We start from the raw sequence: 20692 nt of genomic DNA, 5'->3' as shown, positions 1-20692 counted from the left end.
AAACAGTTTGGAATATTATAACAACTTTCTGGTATATTGCGGTATATTTCTAAAGGTCAGGCCGCATTTTGTATCGATACACCGCAGTCACACTGATTTCAAAGTTGAGGTGGCGAACCTCAGAAATTGTTTGTTTTTGTAGTGCTGGACACCAGCCTAAACCAACCTTTGGCGGGAATTTGTTTTTTTTTGTAACTTGCAAAAATTGAGTTCAGTGATGTGAACTATCGACCACTATCGAGACTTTAAACCATCGATAGAGGGCTGGTTCGATAGAGTCCAACCATCGATAGTACCGATAGTGCCATCGATAGAGTTCTCCACCTCTATTTCCAAGTTGAACGTGTCGAGAGCGCTGTTTTGTACGCAATTTTTTAAAACAAAAGACAGGAAAAAGCGTGCGGTGAATTGAATGAAAAGTGTTTTTATCAATCGGTGTTTTCAAGAACTTTGGGTATTCGGAAAACAGATTTAGAGAGTTTTTAGTTGCTAAGGGAAAAATTCGATAATCTGAATATTTGAACGCACCCTTCGCACCAATTTTGCGTTTAGCTCTCACCGAAACGTTTGATTTAATCAATTAAATGCGAATCGGTTAGCAGTGCCAAAAACATCAACTTTTTATTCCGTTGTCTGCATACGTTCATATGTACATATTATTTGTACTTATATTTTTTGTGCGTGTGTGTGTGTTGTAACAGTTGTTTATTCTGAGCGCCGACAGCACCACACTTTCTGGTCAACTTGTGCCGTTGTTTGGTGGTATTGTTGTCCATAGCCAAACGCGTACTTCCCCCCCAGAGTTTGGGGTGCTACGAAGAAAGGCGAAACTCACGCAGAGTGAAACTCCAGCGAAGTCCCTCAGCTCTCCAGAAACTATCCCTGTCAAACCAGCTACAGAAACACTCCAACAAAGGTGCTTCCAATGTGTTGTGCAATATCATACAATCAGTAATAAAAAGTCATTCAGCATTGACATTAAAGCGCTCGACGCGAAATTATAATTCAGAGACAGTGCCGTATTTGACACGCGCCGCACAAATATTCGTTCCACTGTGCAGAGGGAAACAGAGGGAAAAATTTATAAAACAACGGCAAACAGAATCATTGACGCAAGAGGAACGACAAAAAAAGCATAGAAGAAGGGGAGAGAGCGCGCTTATTTGGTTTATTTAAAGACTCACCTGCACCGCGGCACCGCCCCGCACTTCAACAACAAGTACACCAAAAATAATCATTCAACCTTCCAATGTAAACGGCATAAATGACGAAAGATCACAATTAAAATAAAATGGTTGTAATCTAAACACACGACTCCAGAAGAGCTTTCACTATCAATTCAACTTAAAAAAGTACTCAGGTAAGAAACGTTTTAGATTTTGAATGTTTATTGACCTCATTGCTGGCCTATTGATAAATATTTCAAGATATCACCCAGGTCTTATGGTCTCTGATAAATAAGTTCATATTTTGTTTGCTTTGCTTTTTATTTTGAGGCGCAATGAGTTAACAATAATTCATTTGTTTATCTTTATGAAATGTCTGCGTCTACGAGTGTGATCGAGTGTGTGTTGTCTATTTATAGGTCAGCAAAGTGTGTATATATTTAAATCCAATTGGGCACGACTGCCGAAAGCATTATACAGACATTTATTTATTGGCAGAGCCCCCACAAACTTTTCAAACAGAATTATATTCATAAATTATTATGCTGAGAGTTGCACTGCGTGCAAGGTACGTGTCTTCAATGAACTGACTCAGCAGGCTCTGATAAAAAAGAACGTTTGTACTTTGACTTGTGAGTTTCAACATTAAAGATTTTAGTACCTTATTGCTGCCACAGATAGAACTCATGCGTGACAATAACAGCTTTAAAATTTCTGGCAAAGCACCTCTGTTATCCTTCGTGGCTAAATTAACATAAGCCGAAAGAGTGTGGGAGGCATAAATCAAAAACAGAGATGCTGTTGGTAGGCCCTAACACAGTTTTTGGATTTTTCCTCTTTCTACCTCCTACCCTCCCAAACGAAACCTACACACGCCGCCGTTTTGCTCTACCACTCATTTGGGTTTTATTGCCTTTGTGTTTGCCTCCCTTCAGTTGTCCACTCATGCATGGTGATAGTCCCTTTGGAATGATGGGACATGGGGCAGACATTTGTTGGGCTTCAGTTTTTGGTCGATTTTGTTTGTACTTTTCGTGGCTTTATGGCTCAGCAAATTTGATTTACTGTAATCGAAAACCATTCTCTTGTCTGCCGTCCTTGAGCTCTCGATTTGTGCATTTGGAAGTCGAAATTTGCTTAGAGTTGGATATGAACTTTCGTATGTACATATGTATCTGATTCTACGAAGCCATTGACCTCAAACTGACATACTCCTAACATTATACGTACATACGTACGTGTGTTTATATGTACTACATGTAAATAAGCAAATGCGAATGCCATCCCACCAATCAGCGTCCATCGCTTCGGTGCGGCAGTAGCAGTTCTAACGAACCGGTAAGGCCTTTGTGCATTTAATATTATTCTGGCATGTTGTTTTTTTTGCATTTGTCTGTCAGACAATGTGTGTCAGCAGCGAATGTTAAAGGTAGCAAAGAGCAAACCAGCTGATTGCGTGCAAATCGAGCAAAAAATAAAAATATACCCAAGAACCGGTTCCAACCTGTCGCCAGCGGAGGGGGAACTTCAGGCACAAATTGTGCTAATTATAGCTAATGGCGATAATCATTACAAACACGCAGATTACGAATGAGAAGCAGGTCAATTGATTCTATTAATTACCCAAAAGGAGTAATCTTTGAAGAAGATATACTCTCTATAGTTGTGGCACTAAAATGTACATTTGCCATAAATTAAGCTGTATTCTGCAGTCATGTGAACAACCACAGTATTTATTGTTTTGTTTTAAGTAAAATAACTTATTTTATCTTATCTAATGCGTCCCGTCCCTCATATTCGTATTGCGTGTGGGCATATCAAATATTGGAAGAGCTTAAATCACATCATTCGAGGAAGTATGAATGTTGTTTGTTAGTCATATCTACTGTCAAAGCTGAATAAATTGCTTGATTGTTTCCATTTGGTTTACATATGTTGTACATATGAACAACATACATATATGTATACTATCGATTCACATGCATATGGAATAGAGCAACAGTTCTTGAACATTACTGATTGCAATTCCATTTGCATTTTGTAGCTTATGCCTGTAGCGTGCCTCTGTTCGTAACCTTCCAACTTAATGCAGCATGCAATTTAGGCATTCATCTTTTGTGGTAGAATGAACCTTCAACTTGGCTTAGCTTTCAAACTGTAACCATTAATTTATTTCATTAGAGGAAAGAATGAATAACTAACACAGGCCACGACTGCTCTACGGTCAGCCAATTGGAATAATTTGTATGAAATTTATGTCCAGCCGAGTTGTAAAGTAAGCAACATATCACAAATAGCTTTCCAGAACATTCCTACCACAGCTGAAATAAACAAAAAGTATTCCTGGTATTTATGCACTCCATATGGGAAGGGGAGGATTGTACACACAAAAGAGCTGAAGACATGCCATTGAATTTAATGATCTCTCTGGTAAAACTGGTAAATTTCCATTGCGTCACGAACCCCCGTACAAACAAAACAGAAGAGTAAAGGGCAGAAGAGGGAGAGGGAATACAAAGTATTAGTAGAAGGGAAGACACATTGAAACTGTAAACTCCAAACAGGAAAGGGAGAACGAGAAATAAAGGAGTCTGAGCAAGATATGGAAAGATATGGAATACAAATTATGAAGAAGGAACAAATGGAAAACGAACGCACCGTCATTCGTAGTTTCAGTTTCGAGTGAGCCGCAACAACATAAACACCACCACAGAATATTAGATCGAAGAGCAACAGGAAATGCAAACCCCGACCGCTCGACCTTCTACAGAGTTTCTCCTAATTGATTATTACTCGTGTTTTGCGGTTGATTTGTTTATGGTTTGAAATGGAAAACGAATGCGAATGCCTTAACAGCGAAAACACTAACGAAACGAATTTATCGCCAGCGTATACATTTGCCGGGTAAGTGGAGTGGCAATTAAGAGCAAAACAACGAAACGATTCGTTCATTTCGAGCTGTCACATGAGCAGCGACACAAAACTTGGCAAAAACAAACAAACAAACCCCAAGCCCCTCCGCAGGCAGCAGACAGTGCCAGATTTCACTTTGGCTAGCTTGACGCGAAGGGAAATTTATGTATATATAATTATGTACGTACATTGTATATGTGTATGAACATCCCGAGTAAAATGTCCTTTATGGCTTATCTATAAATCAAGCCAAAAAAAAAAAGTGAATTTTAAAAATGAATTTTCTCTAGACTCACTCGCATCTCACCAATCACAGAAATGTGTATGCTGAAATACCTAATTAAATTATTGTTGGGGCAGAAATGATCGATGAGATGAATTATTCATTCATTTTAGTTTCAATTTTAATTCATAGAATTCTAGAATTTTCTAGAGTTGCATTGCACCACCCAAATATAGACGTTATGTATGCATGAGTGGTTGAATTTATATATGTACCTTAAGTTATATTAGTTGTTTTTCTAATTTGCATTTTGCACTTTGCATGGGCTGTGTGACTCCATGTCAAGAGCAGAAATTAGAAAGCAAAAAAACACTCAGCCTTGAGGATTGTTTACACGCACAGCTGAAAGTGCGCTCCGTCCAGCGTAAAGTTTGCCCTTTTCAAACCCAAACGAGGTGAACACCAAAATATGGGCACAACAAAGGCATTTGTCTTGGTCCGGCTCTTTTTGTTTTTTTGTTCGTGAATTCCTTTCTGCTTTAAGCCTGACAAGAGAAGACGAGAAATTGCGTTTCATAATTTAACCAATTATTTTTTCCCCTGACAAAGTTAATTATTTTCTAATTAGTTTATGTATGTGTTATTATGGATTAATGTGTGGGACTCAGAGAAACTTCAACACCAGCTCTACAGTGGTTTTTCCCACAAAACATAGAAAATGAGATAAAAAAAAAGGACAACTATTAACTGTAAATCTCACTTAGTATGCATGTCCTCCTCTCAAACAAGCACACACTCATACTACACAGCAAAAATATATCCCTCAGAGCAGCAAGAGAGAAAAAAATCAATATAAAACCTTATTTTCTGGCGGTTTTCCTTCTTTCCTTTTTTCATTTTTGACCGCTAAGTTAGTCAAGTTTAAGGCAAAAAGCATACACAATCCTTTAGCTTACAAAAACAGTACTAACGGTAACTGTAGTAAATATTGTTTTAGTGTATGTGTGTGTGTATGGGGGGGGGGGGTGTGTGTGGAAATGCTGTTTTTATATGCACGTCATACATTTTTTGCTGATGTCCCTTGAGCCCGAGTCCTCGACATGAAACATGAAAGGATGCCGCAGGTGTGGTGTGCCAGTGTGTGTGTGTGTGCATGGTGTGTCACTTACTACGGTGACACCTTTTTGTCTGTGTATGCAATGCACAAGTTTGCCGCTCTTGTAATTTTTCTCTTCTTTGGCTTAGTCAACATGTTTTTCGGTGACGTAAGCTGTCAAGTTGAAGTGGGGCGGATGCGATAAAGAGATTAAAAACTTTGGACTGCACTGTCAGCCCCATATGAAACACAAGTCACTTAGCATTATGTAGAAAATCAATATTTTCAATATGGAATTCTTTCCAACAACAAAAATATTCATATATGCACACACATTCTGTACATTATTAATAGTTTTCGACCCTGGGATGTCATTTGGCCAATTTGGCAAACGGCTGAGAAGGGGAATCAAGCCTTAAATCCTCTTCAACGACAAGTGCAACAGAAACGGGGCTTTGGGGTTGCGGCTGGTGATGCACACCCACTCACACACAATTCAATTGACAGCCGCAAACAAAACGTAAATACCGCAAATCAATTAAAAGCTGACACCTACGATGCGTGAGAGTGAGCCGGACGGAAGGTGTGCACTGCAAGGTGCATTAATATAGGGTGAGGCGTACACCCAGGTCTGCTCAAAACAGTCGCAATTTAGGGTCTACATTAAAATACACCTTGGCGCTGCACCCCACTATCAATTACACACGTCACCTTAGCCGTTGGCAGGAGAGAAAGCGACTGAGCACAGCAAATCGAAAATAAAGAGGATGGGAGCCGGTCGCTTGTCTCTGCTTCTGTCTCTTTATCGGATTACTTTGAGACTGCAGTGAGTGCTCCTGAGCTCTCAATGGACGTGGGGATGTCATACATTACATGCCATTAGGAGACGCATTTCTGCTTATTTTTTTCTTAAACTAAACAAACACTTTAGCAAGGTCAGGGTTGTGTGTTCGGTGGGTTCCCGGGTTGGAAAATACTTGTAGCTGATGAGAAAGCGCAGCAATACAATTCAATTCAAGGTGATGGGCTTGTCCCTGATTCCAGATGGCTCAATCAATTTGTTTGAGTCTTTCAATTAAAACATGAAGGCGACTCACCAGCACAATTAAATTAAATCAATTTTGTTGGTTCCCTTGGATGATATATATTCCCTGAGGTACAATGCAAACACTATTTAATGCGCAATTTCTTGGATAATTTCCCCAGCCTAAACTAGAGTTATAGAACCCCCTCATATAGCAATATTATAATCAGAGCAAAAACCCTAGGTCAGCATCAAACTAAAATTCCGGCCACGAAAGAATCCATTATCACAATTGGGTCCATAAAAATTATCGCTAAAACCCCGTCGTCTAGCTCTAAAATTACCTCACAATTAACGACTGGCTAGAATTTACGAAGCCCCCGTGTCGTAGGATCTTTAGTGCACTTTATCTCTAAAATATCATAAAATAATTAGAGTACGTACAAAGCTTGGATCTTTTCCAACTTATTTAACTGTGTGGCTTAAAACTAAAAATGACACTAAATCAAAGCGAATCCAGCTTAATGAGCTAATAAAACTTAACTATTCAAGAGCTCTATTGATATTTCGAGTGCATTTTCTATGCTTTCCCATTGTACACTCGTATTTATTTGAATTTAATTGTTGCACTAAAATTAATTAGCTATAGAATATATTTGGTTAATGTAATGGGCCCACAAATTAATTTAGTTTGCTTAAAGTTTCCCAAGATAATCAAATATCTTTATAAATCTAATTCCTCAGGGTTGCTGTCGGATACTCTGCTTTTCCAACTACTAGAATACCAATTACCCTCAGTGGCATGATTGACTTGATTTGTATACATATAAATATAAAAGTTTTTAACTACACATGTTGATATGCATGTACATACATACATGCATGCATACATCTATATCAATCTGTAGATCTACGCATGCCAAAAGAGACCCGACGGAGAGCTCCGCCTCACAAGAGACTGTTCAAGTTGACAGACGACAACGCGTGCTTATGTACATACATATGTATGTACATTTATACAGAAAAAATGTTAAATACTATAAGCAACGACGCGCTTTGATAAGAAATTTATTAGATTAAGGCAAACGATTGCCGCGATTACAGATTACTCGGCAGCCTTGTCGCCGTTTCGTTCCGTTCCTTTCCATATCATTCCGTTCCAATCCATTCTGATTTGCGCCCGTCTCAATCTCAGGCCCATTTCTGTTCCGTCGCTCGGACAACAACGACGACGGTCAAACCCGGGTCCAATTCCGAGTTCAACTTTACAAATTGTGCTCGTTGTTGTTGTTGTTCTTTTTGTGGGCATCATCATCGTAACTTACAAGTTTTTATTTTATTTTCTTTGTCTTGGCTTGGCCTGTTGTTGTGTTGTGTTTGAGTTGATATACACTAAACAAGATGTGGGTCTTAAGTTTCAAGCATGATTTGCTTTACAAAGTGAAAGTGCTCAGTCAGAGAACAGAAGTGCATTTCGAAAGTGTGGCATACAAACAGGCGCATGTGCTGAAAATGCAGAAAATGTTGAATTAATTGTGATATTGTTTGAGTCGAAAATGTAAGTCGAAGATATGAATATGTGATCTATGAAAGACTGAGAGATCCGTAGGGATCCATCACGTGACCGTGTCGTTTCGGATCACGGATAATATATGTAATTGTAAAGTCAGTTGGACACAGCACTCTCCCTCTCCCTTTATCTCCATATCGTTATCAAATCTCTGAGCTTATCACATGCCACAATGTTTCTGTCAATTATATTGTAAAGATAAGCCAGCGGCAACTATTACCAGTGTACCCATCACCCAGCAGTTCAACCAAAAAGACATACTGTTCTACTTGTAGTTATACGATTTCAACGTACATACATACATACACTAGAGATTCGAATTTGATTTCTGATAAGAGGACAATTTCGTTGTCTAGCTAAAGTCGGAAATCAGACGGTTCGTCTTTTTTTAGCACTGAAAATCTCAGCAATCAAAAAATACGCGCAGTCGTTTCTTGTTTACGTACGTTATTTCTCATTTTGTCCCGTTCCATTTAGTCAGCTCTTTCTTCTTCCCTGCTCCGCTCTGTTCCGCCTGCATATTGTCTACTTGGGTACGGTAATATACGATTTTTTTAATCACTCGCGCCTATCGAGCGTTGAACTTGGCAATCCTCAGAGGGGCCCCATTAAGTTGGTCAATGTGCAATAGCCAAAGCAATGAATGGCTGCAGAATTGTGTGTCTAATCTGTGCCAAATAACTAAGGAAGTGACATTCAAATGGAAAACTGAGCTGACTTTTGCTCGGGTTAGGATACAGATAGAAACTCCTATCAGATATCAGATATGTTATAAAGTTTTCTTGTCGATACTAGCCTGTGTATGGCTTTTCCAAGGTACACAACTGAGCATCATCTACCCTGCCGCTTCAGGCATTCGACGCTGTCATGTGTCCAAATGAATGAAACACTCGAAAAATCTGTTTTGCATTGTTTGGCAATTCACGAGTTGGAATTGCTTGATATAAGGAGAGTACCATATGTACATGCATATATTTGTATGGTAATTTATGTGTGGGTGATGTGGCGGCGCCATTTGTCGAATTTATTATGTGTTGTGCCTTTGCCCTGCTATTGCTGTCGTATCGAAAGCGATGTGCTCCAATTAAAGACATTCATCCGTAGAATCTCGACTAACTCTCTGTTCATTCTCTCTTCTTGCAGCATCAATCAGCATTGGCAGCTAATCGAGAGCCATAAACCATAAATCATCATCACGCCTAAACGCAGCAGAAAAAGTAGCGATTGAGTTACATAATATTTAAGTTTTGTTCAGCATACGACATCCAGCACAGAACTGAAAGAAACGCCGTCGATATGTTCGCCCGTCCGCCCCCGCACTGTGCGCCGCGCACTTGACACGCGTTAAACCCCCCACGTGGCCTCACCAGAGGAGTGTGGAGTGGAGTGGAGTGCAGAGCAGAGCAGAGCAGAGCAGGAGAGGCAACGTGCACCCACCTGCCACAGGAGCAGCAGCAGCTGCAGAAGCAGAAGCAGAACCCAGGCATCATTCATAGGCGTTCCCCTTAGTTTTCTTATTTTGTTTTGTTTTGCTGTTGCAAAGTTCCTTTTTATTGGCATCGAAAAGTGTTGTTTGGTTTCCCCCGCATGAAGGTGCCAAGGCATAAACTGTTCACTGGCAACCACAACTGCCACAAGAGCAACAGCAACATCATCAGCAGCAGCAACAGCAACAGCATCGGTAGCAAGCAGCCACAGTTGCCATCAGTTATTGTTCAATATATTCTCCGTTGGCCAGTGATAAGCCCCCTAACGTTCTTAATGAATGACATTCGGTTCAAGTCATTTTATCGTGCCAGCAAAACGACATCCGCCGCAGGAGCTGCAACAGGAGCTGCCGCATCAAAATCGTGCGACAAGAGCCAGAACAACAATCCTCGTACTTACAACAACAGCAGCAAATCGAACAAAGTGTTTCTCCACTATATACCACGCGATCCGCGCCTAAGAATCCTCCAGCGAACCGCCGCCCTCAATAAACCCTTAAAACATAGTCGCTACACCCTCAGCGAACTGAATATAACTGAAGATCTGTGCAATTATGGTGAATTAATTGGCGGCAATAATACTCGTACTCGTATTCGCAGTGTGTAAACACAAATAAATAGTGACAGTGGAAAACAGTGCTGGAAATACTAAAGTGCAACGTTCGATCACAGTTTTGGTACGCTTCTAGGTTCTCCTGTTGCCCCAGGGTCGGATCAGTGTGCATGTGGCTTTTGCAGGATAAAAGGTAAGACAACCCAAAAACCCTTGACAAAAACCCCTTTAAATAGTGTTTTTCATGCTAGCTAGCATCCAATTGAGCTTTCAGTAACTGCTTTTGTGTCTGTCCGGTTCCCCCCAACCTCTCATTGAGTGTGTCTGGCTATCCACCTCAAAAATATAGGAGATAAAGTCTGTAAGTTTGTACTTAAATACACACGTACATTTGTATGTATGTCAGGGGCTAAAATTAGCCACTCAAACAAACCCCCAAAACCAGTCCACAAATTGAATTATTATTTATTTTTTCCCCGTTTTGTTTATTATTATGTTCGGGGATCAGCTGTTTTCTTTGACATACTCAATGGGCATGCTCTCCCCAGGCACACTCTCTCTCTCTCTCTCTCTCTCTATCTCTCTCTCGCTTAATTTCTGCTCAGATACTAGTATTTTCTTTGAGGTCAAGTTGAAGGCGATTAACGGATCCGCTCGTATGGGGTAAATGCCAAGTGACGAAAATGCCAGTTTCTGCGCGATTTTATAAACGAAATGTATTCACCTAGTAGTTCTTGTTGTTGTACTTTTTATTATTATTGTAAATCGGAAGGGGATGCAGATTTGTATTTATTTAAAAATTAAGCTAAAATAATTACTGTTTTCCCGCCCCCCAACAGCACACTGCACTGCAAGAAAACTGGAAGAAAAGGAAGAAAATTCAACTGAAATCAATGCTGAAATGCAACTAAGCGTGTTCAAATCCCAATAATTGCTTTTTCTAGAAAGTGCAACATTTTTTACAGAGATTTTCTACTCTTAGAACGCAACAAATTAGCCCAAAAACAAATACCAAAACCGAAACACTTAAGTAGCACTTATCTATCGAGGCCTAATCATGGCCAAGCCCACAACGGCTCCCAGCGTCTCCTCCAACAATAACAGTGCGGAGGCGGCCAACAACAACAGCGAGCAGAATGGGGGAGCCTATCAAGTGCTGCCAGAGAGCCCGGTGCCGGCCCCGGCTAATACACCACTGAACCGTGCCATCAAGCACGACCTGTTCCCGGAGGTGACCTTCTGCAATCTGTCAGCGGAGGAGCTGGCCGACGAGGCCGGACACAGTCGTGTGGTGCGCACGAGCATCATAGCCATCGACGGGGAGGGGAACCTCACCTGCCTGATGAACGGAAGCCAGGTGAAGAAGCGCAAGCGGCTGATATCGAACGAGTCGGGCGACTCGATAGACTCCAGTTCGACGGAGAAGAAGACCCCGAAGATGCCCGACGGCGGCTACGGCTGGGTGGTGGTGTTCGCCTCCCTGGTGGTCTCTCTGATAGCGGACGGTCTGTCCTTCTCCTTTGGCCTGATCAATGCGGAGCTGCTGGAGTACTTTGGGCAGTCCACCTCTAAGACGGCCTGGATCTCGTCACTGTTCTTCTCCGTTCCCCTGCTGATGGGGCCTATCTGGTCGAATCTGGTGGACAAGTACGGATGCCGCAAGATGACCATCATAGGGGGCTTTGTGTCCGCTGTGGGGTTCGCCATGTCCGCCTTCTGCAACTCCATCGAGATGCTGATGGTGACGTTTGGAATTATCTCGGGCCTGGGACTGGGCATTGGCTATGTCACTGCCGTCGTCTCCATTGCCTTCTGGTTTGACAAGAAGCGGACCTTTGCCACCGGCATCGGAGCCTCGGGCACGGGCATCGGAACGTTTGTTTACGCCCGTCTCACCTCATACCTCATCGAGTCGTACGGGTGGCGTGGAGCCACTCTCATCCTGGGTGGCACCATGCTGAATGCCTGTGTCTGCGGTGCTTTGATGCGGGACCCCGACTGGCTGATCGAGGAGAACCGCCTGGAGAGCCGCTCCCAGAGCGTGACCACCTTCTCCAACTCGAGCGTGTGCCTGGAGGAGATCAAGAAGCTGCTGGACACGGGCATCACCAAGGAGGCTGTCCTGGACAGCCTTGTGACGAAGAACAACACGGAAGCCAACCAGCAAATTGACGATCCCTTGGACACGAGCCTCAAGCGTTATCGCAGCGAGATGTTTCTGCCGACATTTCTGAGCATCCAGGAGCTGGACAGCATATGTGAGGTGAAGAGCCTGAGTCGGCGTTCCCTCAGGCACAAGGAGGGTGTGGAGGCGCCGTCGCGTGAAAATCTGCTGTCCATGTCGTCGGGAGCGGGTGGATATCCTCCGTCTACGGCCATCATTGGCTCGCCGGACGACACCCTAATGGGCGGAATAGCGCAGGAGGCCATGGAAGCGGCCAAGAAGAGTTATCTAGCCTCCATCGAGACCCTGTCGCCGTCGGAGAAGCGCTCGAGCCCCATCGGCTCGGTACGCTCCTCGGACGAGGGCTATCTTACCCAGAAGCACGCCAGCTCCCGGTACTCGCTCAACGAAAATCTCTTCATGGCCAAGCACACGACTCCGTCTATCTCCAACCTGAAGGTAAATGGTCTGCGCCACAACTCGGTGGACATCCTCAGCGAGGACATGCACTGTTACTACAAAGACGAGACATTCGCCCTGCTGGACCATGGCCGGCGTCCCGGCCCCACTGTGATAGCCATTCCGGAACGAGAACAGACGGCCAACAATGAGGTGGCCCTGCGTCGCGCCCGTCTCGACAGCATCACGGGCATCCGCCGACTGTCCAGGTCGAAGAAGCCCAGCCAGTACCGCTCGAATCTGCGCCGCAACATTTCGATTCGCAACTCCAACTTCCTGAAGGACATGCGAATCCATCGCAATTCCATACACTACCGCGGGGCCATGCTCAACACGCACCGCTACCGGCTGCGGGCGTCCTCCTGCCCCAACATCTACCGCAACTCGATGACCACCATCGCCAAGGAAGAGGAAGATGTAAGTAGTCTCATTCCCTGGTTGTCCCTTATCAGTGGGCTTTGGCATGACAACAGCCAGCCAAAGGCCTCAGCTACTTATTGAGAGTTATCAGCGCTCACTCGTGCTCACTCACTCACTCTCTCTCTATATGTGTACGTTGTACATAATTGGACCATAAAAGCATCGTACTATACGCCTGATAAGGTGCCGTTTAGGCTTCCGTATTTGCCTATTATTCTATTTACAAGAAGAAAAAGAAAACCCTAAAGAAAATGTTGGTTCTCCGTGTGCTTTCCCTTTCCACAGACCTGGTACGAAAGCTTTGTGGATACAATGAAGTCCGTCTTTGATTTCTCAATGTTTCTCGACCTGAAGTTCGCCCTCTTCAACCTCTCGACACTGTTTCTGTTCATTTGGTAAGTACCCGGCCCAAGCATACGCTAACCTAGCCTACCGATTAGCAAAGGCCTCGGAATCTGCGCAGAGCGCGAAGGAGAGAAAAATGCTAAAATTAATACTTAGATGAATGCGCCATAATTGTACAGTTGCCAGCAGATGTCGCAAAGCTCTTTTTGGCAGTTGTTCAAAATGTTTTTGTTATACAATAAATGAGCAACAAATGGATCAGCAATAAAAATATATGAAGAGTACTCCCAAGATCAATATTATCGATGAGATCACAGATGGTTCACCCATGGGTTACACTACTCCATATTCAGAGCATAAATGTGGCATCTCGATAAGGATACTGGTTGAAAATTAGTTCAAAGAAAACCTTTTCCTGATAACGCTTCTAATCTCCGTTTTGGGGCACGTTCCGCAGGTTTATCATCCCATATCTGTATCTGCCCGACTACATGAAGCAATATAACTACGATGTGAATGTGAGTGCCGTTCTGATATCAGCTATTGGCATTGCCCAAACGGTGGGCATGATAGGACTGGGCTATGTGGGCGACCAGCCCTGGATGAATATCAACATATGCTACTCCCTCTGCATGCTGGGTAAGTTGAATGTTTTGATCAAGGGATAATTTCCTAATCAATCTTCTTGCATTTTGTTGACAGTGTGCGGAGCCTCTGTGTTCTTTATGCCGATGCTAATGACCAGCTACAATGGTCTGATGGCCATGTGCGTGATCTTCGGGTTTACCTTCGCCAGCTCGTTTTCGTTTACGCCCAGCATACTGGTCAGTATTGTTGATTTGGATGATTTCACATGTGCCTACGGTCTGGTGCTGCTGGTGCAGGGTGTGGGCATGATAGCCGGGCCCCCCATAGCGGGGCTTATATACGAGTGTGTGGGAAGGTATGTATATAAAAGTAGAATGCATTTTGTAGCTAAATCAATCCATGACTGATTTGTTTTTTATCGCCTTTTCATTTAGATGGGACGACTCCTTCTACTATGCGGGCATATTTATAGCACTCTCCGGCGTCTGCTCGTATATGATCGAGTTCTGTGAGAAGAAAGCACCTAAGGAGAGTGATAGTGATGTCTCAGAGACTAAAAAAGCTCAACTTTTACACTAGATTTATGAATTAGACATGATCCGAAGGCGGACTGGGCCTGAGCCTCGGCCAGGACCTTGACTGCTCTAGGTACTTCAAATCTTTCTAATCTAATTAGCATTAAATGTTATCGAGTTTCTTATGTCAAATGGTCTTGCAGCCATAAAATCCGAGCAGAATTGTAACTGAAACTAAGCCTATTTCATAAGATTATCTAGCATGTAAGCCCAATGATTGACTTGAAAAATAGTTCTAGCTATACACCATACAAAACATACACAATATATATAGATATATACACCTTATATATACTTACATACATCATAATTCTATAGCCGCAATAGGGCAACTACTAATCAAGCCAGTTCTAATCACGTCTAGACAAAATGTTCAATTTTCAATCAATATCAATGCAGTGCATCACTGCCAGGTGCAAACGGGTCCCCCTCAATTGTCTTCTTTATAATGGTAAACAAAAAAAACTGAAATATTTACCAACATATTGCCTAGATTTAATTGCCTTAACTTTCGTACGAATATTGATTAAATTAACCTTAATAAAAGAACACCCAATAATCAACAAAATCAACCAATCTACATAAGTAACGTATGCAATAACAAACGACAATTTCCAATCGACCTAACAACTCATAATTATCTACTCGTAAGTCTTTGGCGCATTTGTCTTCAAACTAACATTCAAACTTGACACCAATCGACTATATAAACAGTAAATATATTTCAAGGCTATGATGGAGAGATCCTGATCCACAACAAAATCAATTCAGAATAATTATTAAACATTTTTGAATGCGTTTTTTTACCATTATAAACCACAACACATACGAGTAGAGTCGACAGACAAGGTCTTGTTTTGCTTGGAAATGAATATAAAGTTCAAGTATTATTGAAACAACAAAAAATACATATTTATAGAAACGGAGAGGAAACTCACGAGAAAGCACACTGAAATCTAGTTAGTTTTCCTTTTAAACTTAGGCACACTTCTATTTAGAAGAGAGTAAAAGGCAGACCAGGACCTATACTATAGCGTAGTTATTGTTGTTTTCGAACTCTAGCAAATATGTACATACACACACACACAAGTAAATTGCAATTATAAAATATTTACATGAAATAAATGATTTAATGACACCATATACTAGTACATTTATGCATTTATATTTTCAGATTCAGGCCAAGGTAAATTCCCGCGGTTGATGTTGTTTTTTAAATATTTATTATGTATATTCATGATTCCGCATTGGGTTTTGGGCAAATACAAATATTATAAATAATTTGATTTACGTTTAAAGTTGTATATTTTTCGTTTTACTTTTGTGTTTCGTCTTTAATATAATATATGTATGTCTGTATATATGTATGCTTGTAAACCTCGTAGAATACTAAATTGATCATTGAATCGCAGCATTTACGTTTACTTTTATCCCATTTTGATGGATGTTAAATAACTTCCTTTCAGCTCACACGTGTTTGGGTATTATGTTATCTTTCGCTTTTGTCTAAACTTATTAATGTAAAGCCGATTATTGCACAACAAAATCTAAGCAAAGCAAATGCGTTGAGAAGGAAATATATAAAAAATATGCATATCATTATGTAGTATGTAGATGGGGGCAGGGCAGACACCCAATGCAAAATGGGGCGTGGCGCGGCGTGGCAGGGCCTCACTGAAAACAAATCACAATGAGAGAAATTCACATATTTTCAGCTTGTCTGTATAATATACATAATTTTGTCGGCTAGACCCCAATGTATAACTATGCATTTCTGATCTGACCTTACACAAGGATAATAACTAGCAAACTAATTTAAATATAGTACACAAAAAACATACATAAAACATTTATATATTTGCATGTCTTGTTAAAGTTTATAAAATTTAGAAATCACGCACGATACGACACACATTTACGCATACAAATGTTATATGTTATCTGTTTTGGTTTATTTGTTTCGATTCTCTCGTTTTGGTTTTTTGTGTCTAGTTTGTTTTTTTTTTTCATTAAAACATAGCTGAAGTGTAGTAAGATTTAGCTATTGAATTTGAATGATTTTAACATTACGCTTAGTGTTTTTTGTTTGCTATTTGATTTTCCTGTGGTTAGTTTACTTTTGAAGTTAGAAAACAAGATATCTGTGTCTCAGCTAGTACCTTCTATTAGTTATTCCCTAGAGTAGCTTTTACAGAAGCGGCTACGTCTATCCCCAAGGTTTTGCTGGCAGGCATCTGCCGCTTACTCCTAGCAGCAGCCACTGTTTGCAGCACCAGCTGCACCGCCAGATCCAGGCAGCGACGGGTTTGTGGGTGAATGCTGTTGGCCGATTTTAATGCCGTTCGCCTGTGGAAAACACGAGTTTAGAATGTGTGGATTGCGGGTTAATACAAAAGCCAAAGGCTGTGCTCGTTTACCTCATTGTTTATATCGAACACTCCCTCCTGTATCTTCTCGTAAATCTCTTTGGCGGTGTTGATAAAGGCCTCCTCCACATTGGCCGCTGTGCGCGCTGATGTCTCCATAAAGACCAGTCCATGCTCACGGGCAAATGCCTCGCCCTCCTCCTTTTTTACCTCACGCCTCGAGTCCAGATCGCTCTTGTTGCCAATGAGCATGATCACCATGTTTGAGTTCGAGTGCTGACGCGCATCTTCCAGCCATGTGGTCAGATGGTTGAAGGTCTCACGCCTTGTGATGTCGTACACCAGCAATGCCCCAGCAGCACCACGATAATACGAGCGGGTGATTGATCTGTTTGATGCCAAAAATGATGTCACATCACATTGCATAACAATTACAGATTATTGATATTTCACCTGAAAGCCTCTTGGCCTGCTGTGTCCCAGATTTGCAGCTTTATCTGTTTGCCATCAATGGTTATCATGCGTGCTCCAAACTCCACGCCAATTGTCAGATCGTGCACTGGCTGAAAGCGCTTGTCCGTGAACTGCAGCAGCAGACATGATTTGCCGACGCCTGAAAAAACGAAGAAAAGTTAATTGGCAAAGAGGGAAAGTTTTTAGCAAATAGCCTTTGTGTTGCTGTTTTCGCCACATTTATTTTGGTACTAAAAATATTAAAGCCTGCATCTGGAGCCTGCACTTCCGCGCAGCAGGAGAATAACCGACAACAGCTGGTAGATATCCTGAAATGTGTAATCCACACTGATAAGCGAATGGCAGGCAGACCTCTGGGGCGGGGGGGCAACCGACTCTTTGGCAAAATCTCTCAACCAGTGGGGGTTGTTGGTTGAGTCAGCAGCAGGGTTTTCAATGTGTGGGCTGTGGCTGTGGCCCCCTGTGCTACAACCCCCGCATACTGTTAACTTCGTGCACAGTAAACGCCCGCCTGCCTCTATGCCTCTACCGTTGTTATGGTTTTATTGATTTTTCCTTTGGCTGCCCGACTCCTTGGATATTTTCATGTGGCAGCTGGAGCTGGTCAGCACAGCGTCTGCCAATGCATCAGATCTTCATAGATGGAATCTTGGGGTCTTGACCCCGAGCACACTGCGCAGTTTACCGTTCTACCTTTGTTTTGTTTAATTGCCACACAATTTTGTGCAAATGTCAAGTTTTTCCACTATATGGGAGGATGTTCAGGTCTACTGCCCAACTCACCAGTATCGCCGATGATAATGTATTTAAACAAGTATGCATAGGACATGATTGCAGCTGCTTGGTTTAAATCACACTTCTTGTAAACTATGATCTCGTAATTTTACAATTAATACGCAATTCTTGTAAAGTTTTTGTGTTGTGATGGATGACGGATAGTGCTGCTCGGTGTGACTGGCTCTCGGAAAAATACCGAAATACTTTTCTTAATGTACCGTAAATATACCGATGAGAAACTATTTTTTTTCTACCCCGTTTTGAAGACACGAATTACCATATCAGAATCTGGATCAGATAGGATCATTACTAATGCCAGAGTGAACAAATGCGCTTCAAAGCAGCTTCGAAAAACAGAATTGTACTCTAATTAATGGAAATAGGGTATAGGTAGGGTCCATACTCTATGAACATGCATGTTGTTGGTATGTAGAAAATGTTTAGTTACCGTGTAGTTTCCATGTCAAAAACTACCTTTTTGTTGGACTCTTGCTTTTGTCCTAATTTTATTGGCAATCCAACAATTCAATCCATAATCCATTCTCCAATGCGTTCATCAATTGGATAAATTTACATTTTCAGCTTGTAATGTTGAAACGAATACAAAATTTAAGGCATATCATTTTCAGCGGAATATTTTCGGTATAGTTTTAGGAGTGACGCGGGTATATTTTATCGACAAGTCCCCGGTCACACTGTATGTGAATGAAATTTTCTCGCACAAAGCGAAGTCTTTTTTAAAATTACAATTAATTGAGTCGTGATGTGTAAACAGAAGACCATTTAAATCGTAGAGCCTAGAGCACAAAGCTAGGAAAGCCTCACAACTGAAACGATTACGCAGGCAGCTGTGTTTCAGGATCAAAGTTGCTTTGTGTGGCCTGCTACTGATTTTCTCGTCTCAGGCGTAGGCAAAGGCGTTGTGGATCATCGCTGCTCGAAGGAGGGTGAAACATGAAGATGGCTGACGGCTCGACAATATTGCGTAGGAACCGACCTGGTACAACATCAAAGGTGAGCACGCACTGGCACATATCATATCAAAAGCTACAACCTGTCTTTTTTGATTAGGACTTCTGTCGCTGGCCCGATGAGCCGCTGGAGGAGATGGACAGCACGCTGGCTGTGCAGCAGTACATACAACAACTGATCAAGCGAGATCCGAGCAATGTCGAGCTTATATTGACCATGCCAGAGGCCCAGGACGAGGGGGTGTGGAAGTACGAGCACTTGCGACAATTTTGCATGGAATTGAACGGGCTGGCTGTGCGCTTGCAGAAGGAATGCTCGCCGTCGACTTGCACTCAGATGACGGCCACCGACCAGTGGATATTCTTGTGTGCGGCCCACAAGACGCCAAAGGAGTGTCCAGCGATTGACTACACTCGTCACACACTGGACGGAGCTGCCTGTCTGCTCAACAGCAACAAATATTTCCCAAGCAGGTATGCGCCGAGAAATTATCTTGAGAACACTGATCGAAATTGTTAATGGTTCCATTGTGTGCACAGAGTTTCCATAAAGGAGTCGTCGGTGACCAAGCTGGGGTCGGTGTGTCGACGCGTTTATCGCATCTTCTCGCATGCTTTCTTTCACCATCGTCGCATATTCGACGAGTTCGAAGCAGAGACGTATCTATGCCACCGATTTACGCATTTCGTCACAAAATACAATCTAATGTCGAAGGAGAATCTGATTGTGCCCATCAGCGACGGAGAGAACGCTGCACCAGGCGAAAGCGAGGCCTAGGCGGCAGCAATAAAGTCATTCTCATATAACAAAAAACACAAAAACACGCGTAGGCGCGCTCATACACACACATTTATTTATATTAACTAATAGCTTGAACATTTGTTTTCGCTTAACCCGACAAAAAACGGATTCAACTCAAAATGCAAATGCAAATGCAAATGCAAATGCAAATCTTGTATGTATGTAGTTTAAACGTCAAATATATATAAAGCCACACTACATAACGATAACTAAGCAACAAAGGCATACAAAAACCAACCAGATGACAACAGGCCCATCATCCTTCCCCACTCCCCACTCCCCCATTGATAGCCACACCTGATCTTAAGTCCGCAATTATTCCGTAAAGTTATAATACGATTATGTTTAACATTTTATTTTAAATAAATTATGTGTAGTTACTTCTGTGGCCGACCCAACACTAAAACCTCCTTCAACTCAAATCCTCTCGACAGCACACTCACACACACACACACAAAACCATGCTTTACGTGAATACAAACGTAAACTTTACTATACAACAAACAAATTAACACATAAAATATACAACATGAAAATTGCAATAAAAGAACGTACATACACACAACAAAAAGATATTAACCGCGAACATGGCCTGCTGTTTCACGATTCGATTAAAGCTTCGGGGCGAAAAGTCCAGAGTGCTGAGCCTGCTCTCAAAATTAAGTTCAGAAATGGCTCATCCGAATGCCAGGGCCACGATGAGGGCCACTGAGAATTAG

General features: G+C 42.1%; 4 protein-coding genes across 5 annotated transcripts; 3 read left to right on the top strand and 1 right to left on the bottom strand.

Annotated features, from left to right (window-relative positions):
* The first annotated feature begins 335 nt into the window (after positions 1–335).
* LOC117578795 lies at positions 336–10897 on the top strand. Its single transcript, XM_034264517.1, has 3 exons — positions 336–1360; positions 9136–10225; positions 10872–10897. The coding sequence occupies exon 2, from the start codon at positions 9580–9582 to the stop codon at positions 10084–10086; it is 507 nt and encodes a 168-aa protein (XP_034120408.1). The 5' UTR covers positions 336–1360; positions 9136–9579; the 3' UTR covers positions 10087–10225; positions 10872–10897.
* Positions 10898–11037: 140 nt separating this feature from the next.
* On the top strand, positions 11038–15121 carry LOC117578792. Its single transcript, XM_034264515.1, has 5 exons — positions 11038–13072; positions 13361–13470; positions 13878–14059; positions 14123–14363; positions 14443–15121. Exons 1-5 carry the CDS (start codon positions 11090–11092, stop codon positions 14585–14587), a joined length of 2661 nt encoding a protein of 886 aa, XP_034120406.1. The 5' UTR covers positions 11038–11089; the 3' UTR covers positions 14588–15121.
* Positions 15122–15901: 780 nt separating this feature from the next.
* On the bottom strand, positions 15902–18365 carry LOC117578794 (ras-related protein Rab-2A). Of its 2 annotated transcripts, XR_004573393.1 has the most exons (5): positions 18207–18365; positions 17403–17562; positions 17001–17337; positions 16743–16929; positions 15902–16257 (listed from the first exon to the last, which is right to left on the bottom strand). XR_004573393.1 is itself a non-coding variant. In XM_034264516.1 (4 exons), the coding sequence occupies exons 1-4, from the start codon at positions 18250–18252 to the stop codon at positions 16831–16833; spliced, it is 642 nt and encodes a 213-aa protein (XP_034120407.1). In that variant the 5' UTR covers positions 18253–18365; the 3' UTR covers positions 15957–16830. The 2 variants fall into 2 exon arrangements, 1 of the variants encoding a protein (XP_034120407.1); XM_034264516.1 differs by having other exon boundaries at positions 15957–16929.
* A 528-nt stretch (positions 18366–18893) lies between these two features.
* On the top strand, positions 18894–19993 carry LOC117590322 (MOB kinase activator-like 4). The gene is made up of 3 exons (XM_034282818.1): positions 18894–19214; positions 19272–19645; positions 19712–19993. The coding sequence occupies exons 1-3, from the start codon at positions 19155–19157 to the stop codon at positions 19947–19949; spliced, it is 672 nt and encodes a 223-aa protein (XP_034138709.1). The 5' UTR covers positions 18894–19154; the 3' UTR covers positions 19950–19993.
* The last annotated feature ends 699 nt before the right edge of the window (positions 19994–20692 follow it).

The sequence above is a fragment of the Drosophila guanche genome, unplaced genomic scaffold (genome assembly GCF_900245975.1).
Source record: "Drosophila guanche unplaced genomic scaffold, DGUA_6, whole genome shotgun sequence".
Lineage (NCBI taxonomy): Eukaryota > Metazoa > Arthropoda > Insecta > Diptera > Drosophilidae > Drosophila > Drosophila guanche.
This window is presented reverse-complemented; position numbering and strand designations above follow the sequence as displayed.